Source organism: Salmo trutta, unplaced genomic scaffold (assembly GCF_901001165.1).
Source record: "Salmo trutta unplaced genomic scaffold, fSalTru1.1, whole genome shotgun sequence".
Classification (NCBI taxonomy): domain Eukaryota; kingdom Metazoa; phylum Chordata; class Actinopteri; order Salmoniformes; family Salmonidae; genus Salmo; species Salmo trutta.
The window spans coordinates 34,794-42,500 of record NW_021823246.1 but is presented as its reverse complement, the minus strand read 5'-3'; the positions used below and the strand labels follow the sequence as shown (position 1 = coordinate 42,500).

The window sequence follows — 7,707 nt, the reverse complement described above, 5'->3', positions numbered from 1 at the left end:
CACACACACAGATATACACACACACACACACCACACCACACACACACACACACACACACACACACGTCCAGGGCAGAAAGTAGATTTAATTTCTTGTTATACCTTTTAATGTGTAATCTGATTGATAAAACAATCTGCAATAGAATCTTCCTTTATAGACACACCCTCCTGCTTTATAGACACACCCTCCTGCTTTATAGACACACCTCCTGCTTTATAGACACACCCTCCTGCTTTATAGACACACCCTCTTAATTTATAGACACACCCTCCTGCTTTATAGACACACCCTCTTCATTTATAGACACACCCTCCTGCTTTATAGACACACCCTCTTCATTTATAGACACACCCTCCTGCTTTATAGACACACCCTCCTGCTTATAGACACACCCCTCTTCATTTATAGACACACCCTCCTGCTTTATAGACAACACCCTCCTGCTTTATAGACACACCCATCTTCATTTATAGACACACCCTCCTGCTTTATAGACACACCCTCTCATTTATAGACACACCCTCCTGCTTATAGACACACCCTCCTGCTTTATAGACACACCCTCTTCATTATAGACACCACCCTCCTGCTTTATAGACACACCCTCCTGACTTTACAGACACACCCTCATGCTTTACTAGACACACCCTCTCCTTTATAGACACACCCTCTTCATTTATAGACACAACCCTCCTCCTTTATAGACACCCTCCTGCTTTATAGACACACCCTCCTCCTTTATAGACACACCCTCCTCCTTTATAGACACACCCTCCTGCTTTATAGACACAGCCTCCTGCTTTATAGACACACCCTCCTGCTTTATAGACACACCCTCCCTATAACATGTTATTGTCTGGTATTCCCTGTCTATAGCCATGTTATTACCTGGTAGCCCCTGTATATAACATTTGTTATTACCTGGTACTCCCTGTATATAACCATGTTATAACCTGGTACTTCCTGTATATATATTATTTCCTGGTACTCCCTGTATATATCCATGTTATTACCTGGTACTTCCTGTATATATCCATGTTATTACCTGGTACTTCCTGTATATAGCCATGTTATTACCTGGTACTCCCTGTATATAGCCATGTTATTACCTGGTACTCCCTGTATATAGCCATGTTATTACCTGGTACTTCCTGTATATAGCCATGTTATTACCTGGTACTCCCTGTGTATAACCATGTTATTACCTGGTACTTCCTGTATATAGCCATGTTATTACCTGGTACTTCCTGTATATAGCCATGTTATTACCTGGTATCCCCTGTATATAACCATGTTATTACCTGGTACTCCCTGTATATAGCCATGTTATTACCTGGTATCCCTGTATATAACCATGTTATTACCTGTTACTCCCTGTATATAGCCATGTTATTACCTGGTACTCCCTGTATATAGCCATGTTATTACCAGGTACTCCCTGTATATAGCCATGTTCTTACCTCACACACCCTGTCTATAACCATGTTATTACCTGGTATCCCCTGTATATAACCATGTTATTACCTGGTACTCCCTGTATATAACCATGTTATTACCTGGTACTCCCTGTATATAGCCATGTTCTTACCTCACACACCCTGTCTATAACCATGTTATTACCTGGTACTCCCTGTATATAGCCATGTTATTACCTGGTACTCCCTGTATATAGCCATGGTATTACCTGATACTTCCTGTATATAGACCGGGTATTACCTGGTACCCCTGTATATAGCCATGTTATTACCTGGTACTCCCTGTATATAGCCATGTTATTACCTGGTACTCCCTGTATATAGCCATGGTATTACCTGGTATCTTTGTGTATAGCCATGTTATTACCTGGTATCCCTGTATATATCCATGTTATTACCTGGTACTCCCTGTATATAGCCATGTTATTACCTGGTATCCCCTGTCTATAGCCATGTTATTAACTGGTACTCCCTGTATATAGCCATGTTATTACCTGGTACTCCCTGTATATAACCATGTTACTACCTGGTACTCCCCTGTATATAGCCATGTTATTACCTGGTACCCCCTGTATATAACCATGTTATTACCTGGTACTCCCTGTATATAGCCATGTTATTAACTGGTACTTCCTGTATATAGCCATGTTATTACCTGGTACTTTCCTGTATATAGCCATGTTATTACCTGGTACTCCCTGTATATAACCATGTTATTACCTGGTATCCCTGTATGTAGCCATGTTATTACCTGGTATTCCCTTTATATAGCCATGTTATTACCTGGTACTCCCTGTATATAGCCATGTTATTACCTGGTACTTCCTGTATATAACCATGTTATTACCTGGTACTCCCTGTATGTAGCCATGTTATTACCTGGTACTCCCTGTATATAGCCATGTTATTACCTGGTACTCCCTGTATATAGCCATGTTATTATCTGGTAGCCCCTGTATATATCCATGTTATTACCTGGTACTCCCTGTATGTATATAGCCATGTTATTACCTGGTATCCCTGTATATATCCATGTTATTACCTGGTACTTCCTGTATATAGCCATGTTATTACCTGGTACTCCCTGTATATAACCATGTTATTACCTGGTACTCCCTGTATATAGCCTTGTTATTACCTGGTACCTCTGCACATTGACTCAGTACTGTTGGAAAAGGACCCATCAGTAATCATGTCACTGTTAGTCTACACCTGCTGTTTACGAAGCATGTGACAAATACAATTTGATTTGACTTGCGGTTGACCTTAGAGACCAGCAGTAGAGAGTTAACCTACCTGTGAGGTTGACCTTAGAGACCAGCAGTAGACAGTTAACCTACCTGTGAGGTTGACCTTAGAGACCAGCAGTAGAGAGTTAACCTACCTGTGAGGTTGACCTTAGAGACCAGCAGTAGAGAGGTAACCTACCTGTGAGGTTGACCTTAGAGACCAGCAGTAGAGAGTTAACCTACCTGTGAGGTTGACCGTAGAGACCAGCAGTAGAGAGTTAACCTACCTGTGAGGTTGACCGTAGAGACCAGCAGTAGAGAGTTAACCTACCTGTGAGGTTGACCTTAGAGACCAGCAGTAGACAGTTAACCTACATGTGAGGTTGACCTTAGAGACCAGCAGTAGAGAGTTAACCTACCTGTGAGGTTGACCGTAGAGACCAGCAGTAGAGAGTTAACCTACCTGTGAGGTTGACCTTAGAGACCAGCAGTAGAGAGTTAACCTACCTGTGAGGTTGACCTTAGAGACCAGCAGTAGAGAGTTAACCTACCTGTGAGGTTGACCGTAGAGACCAGCAGTAGAGAGTTAACCTACCTGTGAGGTTGACCGTAGAGACCAGCAGTAGAGAGTTAACCTACCTGTGAGGTTGACCGTAGAGACCAGCAGTAGAGAGTTAACCTACCTGTGAGGTTGACCTTAGAGACCAGCAGTAGAGAGTTAACCTACCTGTGAGGTTGACCTTAGAGACCAGCAGTAGAGAGTTAACCTACCTGTGAGGTTGACCTTAGAGACCAGCAGTAGAGAGGTAACCTACCTGTACGGTTGACCTTAGAGACCAGCAGTAGAGAGTTAACTTACCTGTGAGGTTGACCTTAGAGACCAGCAGTAGAGAGTTAACCTACCTGTGAGGTTGACCTTAGAGACCAGCAGTAGAGAGTTAACCTACCTGTGAGGTTGACCTTAGAGACCAGCAGTAGAGAGGTAACCTACCTGTACGGTTGACCTTAGAGACCAGCAGTAGAGAGTTAACTTACCTGTGAGGTTGACCTTAGAGACCAGCAGTAGAGAGTTAACCTACCTGTGAGGTTGACCTTAGAGACCAGCAGTAGAGAGTTAACCTACCTGTGAGGTTGACCTTAGAGACCAGCAGTAGAGAGTTAACCTACCTGTGAGGTTGACCTTAGAGACCAGCAGTAGAGTTAACCTACCTGTGAGGTTGACCGTAGAGACCAGCAGTAGAGAGTTAACCTACCTGTGAGGTTGACCGTAGAGACCAGCAGTAGAGAGTTAACCTACCTGTGAGGTTGACCGTAGAGACCAGCAGTAGAGAGTTAACCTACCTGTGAGGTTGACCTTAGAGACCAGCAGTAGACAGTTAACCTACCTGTGAGGTTGACCTTAGAGACCAGCAGTAGAGAGTTAACCTACCTGTGAGGTTGACCGTAGAGACCAGCAGTAGAGAGTTAACCTACCTGTGAGGTTGACCTTAGAGACCAGCAGTAGAGAGTTAACCTACCTGTGAGGTTGACCTTAGAGACCAGCAGTAGAGAGTTAACCTACCTGTGAGGTTGACCGTAGAGACCAGCAGTAGAGAGTTAACCTACCTGTGAGGTTGACCGTAGAGACCAGCAGTAGAGAATTAACCTACCTGTGAGGTTGACCGTAGAGACCAGCAGTAGAGAGTTAACCTACCTGTGAGGTTGACCTTAGAGACCAGCAGTAGAGAGTTAACCTACCTGTGAGGTTGACCTTAGAGACCAGCTGTAGAGAGGTAACATACCTGTACGGTTGACCTTAGAGACCAGCAGTAGAGAGTTAACCTACCTGTGAGGTTGACCGTAGAGACCAGCAGTAGAGAGTTAACCTACCTGTGAGGTTGACCGTAGAGACCAGCAGTAGAGAGTTAACCTACCTGTGAGGTTGACCTTAGAGACCAGCAGTAGACAGTTAACCTACCTGTGAGGTTGACCTTAGAGACCAGCAGTAGAGAGTTAACCTACCTGTGAGGTTGACCTTAGAGACCAGCAGTAGAGAGTTAACCCACCTGTGAGGTTGACCTTAGAGACCAGCAGTAGAGAGGTAACCTACCTGTACGGTTGACCTTAGAGACCAGCAGTAGAGAGTTCAAGACCTCGTCTTCGTCCTGTTCGTCCAGAACCTTACATTGGCGCAGGTAGGGGGTCAGTTTACCAGGAGAGATGTATCGGCTCAGGATGTAGCGGTTATTCTCCACCGACTCCCACAGAGACTCGGTGTCCTCAGCTCCGTTCTCCATCTCTACACACGCACGCACGCACGCACGCACGCACACACACACACACACACACACACACACACACACACAGAGACAGACAGACACACACACACACACACACACACACACAGACACACACACACACACACACACACACACAGACACACACACACACACACAGACACACACACACACACACACACACACACACAGACAGACAGGGACACGCACACACACACACACACACACACACACACACACACACACACACACACACACACACACACACACAGACAGACAGTGAGTGATTTAGGTTTACTATATCCATCTCTCTCTATATACAGCGCCTTGCAAAAGCATTCACCCCCTTGGCATGTTTTTCCTGTTTTCTATTTTGTTGCATTTCAACCTGTAATTTAAACTGATTTTTATTTGGATTTCATGTAACGGACAAACACAAAATAGTCCAAATTGGTGATGTGAAATGAAAAAAATAACTTGTTTAAAAAAAATTCACCCAAAAAAACAACTGAAAAGTGGTGTGTGTATATGTATTCACCCCTAAATAAGATCTGGTGCAGCCAATTACCTTCAGAAGTCACATAATTAGTTCAGTAAAGTCCACCTGTGTGCAGTCAAAGTGTCACATGATCTGTCACATGATCTCAGCATATATACAGTTAAAGTCAGGAGTTTACATACAACTTCGCAAAATACATTTAAACTCACTTTTTTCACAATTCCTGACATTTAATCCTAGTAAAAATTCCCTTTCTTAGGTCAGTTAGGATCACCACTTTATTTTAAGAATGTGAAATGTCAGAATAAAAGTAGAGAGAATGATTTATTTCAGCTTTTATTTCTTCCATCACATTCCCAGTGGGTCAGAAGTTTACATACACTCAATTAGTATTTGGTAGCATTGCCTTTAAATTGTTTAACTTGGGTCAAACGTTTCGGGTAGCCTTCCACAAGTTTCCCACAATAAGTTGGGTGAATTTTGGCCCATTCCTCCTGACAGAGCTGGTGTAACTGAGTCAGGTTTGTAGACCTCCTTGCTCACACAAGCTTTTTCAGTTCTGCCCACAAATGTTCTATGGGATTGAGGTCAGGGCTTTGTGATGGCCACTCCAATACCTTGACTTTGTTGTCCTTAAGCCATTTTGCCACAACTTTGGAAGAATGCTTGGGGTCATTGTCCATTTGGAAGACCCATTTGTGACCAAGCTTTAACTTCCTGACTCATGTCTTGAGATTTTGCTTCAATATATCCACATAATGTTCCTCCTCATGATGCCATCTATTTTGTGAAGTGCACCAGTCCCTCCTGCAGCAAAGCACCCCAACAACATGATGCAGCGGATCATGAGAACGCCGGTCTATGCGGAGGTGCGCACGCACAGTCCGGTGCGAGCGATTCCGGCCCCTCGCAAGTGCCGTGCTAGAGTGGGCGTGCAGCCTGGAAGGAGTATGCCTGCGCAGCGCATCTGGCCACCGGTGCGCCTCCTAGGCCCAGGCTACCCTGCGCCTGCTCTACGCACGGCAGCCATCAGGCCTCTGCACAGTCCAGTTCGCCCTGTGCCAGCACTCCGCCCGTGCAGGGCTACTGTGACTACCCAGCCAGTATGGGTGGTGCAGGCTGTGCGCTCCAGACCTCCAGTGCTGGTTCATGGCCCGGTGTATCCAGTTCCTGCTCCTCGTACTAGCCTCAAGGTGCGTGTCCCTAGTCCAGAGCTTCCGATGACAGTACCCCGTCCAGAGCTTCCGGCGACAGTACCCCGTCCAGAGCTTCCGATGACAGTACCCCGTCCAGAGCTTCCGGCGACAGTACCCCGTCCAGAGCTTCCGGCGACAGTACCCCGTCCAGAGCTTCCGGCGACAGTTCCCCGTCCAGTGCTTCCGGCGACGTCCTACAGTCCGGAGCCAAGAGAGACGGCCTACAGTCTGGAACCGAGAGAGACGGCCTACAGTCTGGAACCGAGAGAGACGACCTACAGTCCGGAACCGAGAGAGACGGCCTACAGTCCGGAACCGAGAGAGACGGCCTACAGTCCGGAACCGAGAGAGACGCCCTACAGTCCGGAACCGGCGCGGCCAGAGTCGCCCGCCAGTCCGAGGTCTCCAGCGATGCGCATCAACCCGAGGTCTCCAGCGACGCGCCTTAGCCCTGAGCCTTCAGCGGGGGTGGACAGGTTAGGTTGGGGACTAAGCCTGAGCCACCTCCATAGTAGGAGGATTGGGGAGGGGGGGTGTAGCACAAGAACCGTCGGTGACGGTGGCCACCCTTCCTTCCCTCCCTTTAGTTTGGGTTTATTTTTGTGTTTTTTATGTTTAGGTGCATCCGGGGTCTGCACCTTTGGGGGGGGGTACTGTCACGTCCTGACCAGTATAAGGGGTTATTTGTTATTGTATTTTGGTCAGGACATGGCAGGGGTGTGTTTGTTTTGTGTTGTCGGGGTTTTTGGGTAGTGTTCTATGTTTTGCATTTCTATGTTCTATTTTCAAGTTATTCTATTTCTATGTTTAGTTTATTGTTTTGACCTTCAATTGGAGGCAGCTGTTCCTCGTTGCCTCTAATTGAAGGTCCTATTTAGTAGGGGTGTTTTTCTATGGGTTTTGTGGGTAGTTGTTTCTTGTTTAGCTGTCGGCAAGTTGAGAACAAGTTCTCATTTACAACTGCAACCTGGCCAAGATAAAGCAAAGCAGTTCGACAACATACAACAACAACAGAGTTACACATGGAGTAA

The 7,707-nt window shown here is 45.9% G+C and overlaps 1 protein-coding gene across 1 annotated transcript in view; it reads right to left on the bottom strand.

Annotated features, from left to right (window-relative positions):
* LOC115189900 (caspase recruitment domain-containing protein 11-like) overlaps nucleotides 1-7,707 on the bottom strand; it is a gene marked incomplete at its 3' end in the record, with an annotated part of 33,445 nt that overhangs the window by 3,579 nt on the left and 22,159 nt on the right. The window contains exon 2 of the mRNA XM_029748407.1: nucleotides 4,795-4,983. Within this exon, the coding sequence (XP_029604267.1) occupies nucleotides 4,795-4,983 (189 nt within the window). The remainder of the gene's footprint in view (nucleotides 1-4,794; nucleotides 4,984-7,707) is intronic.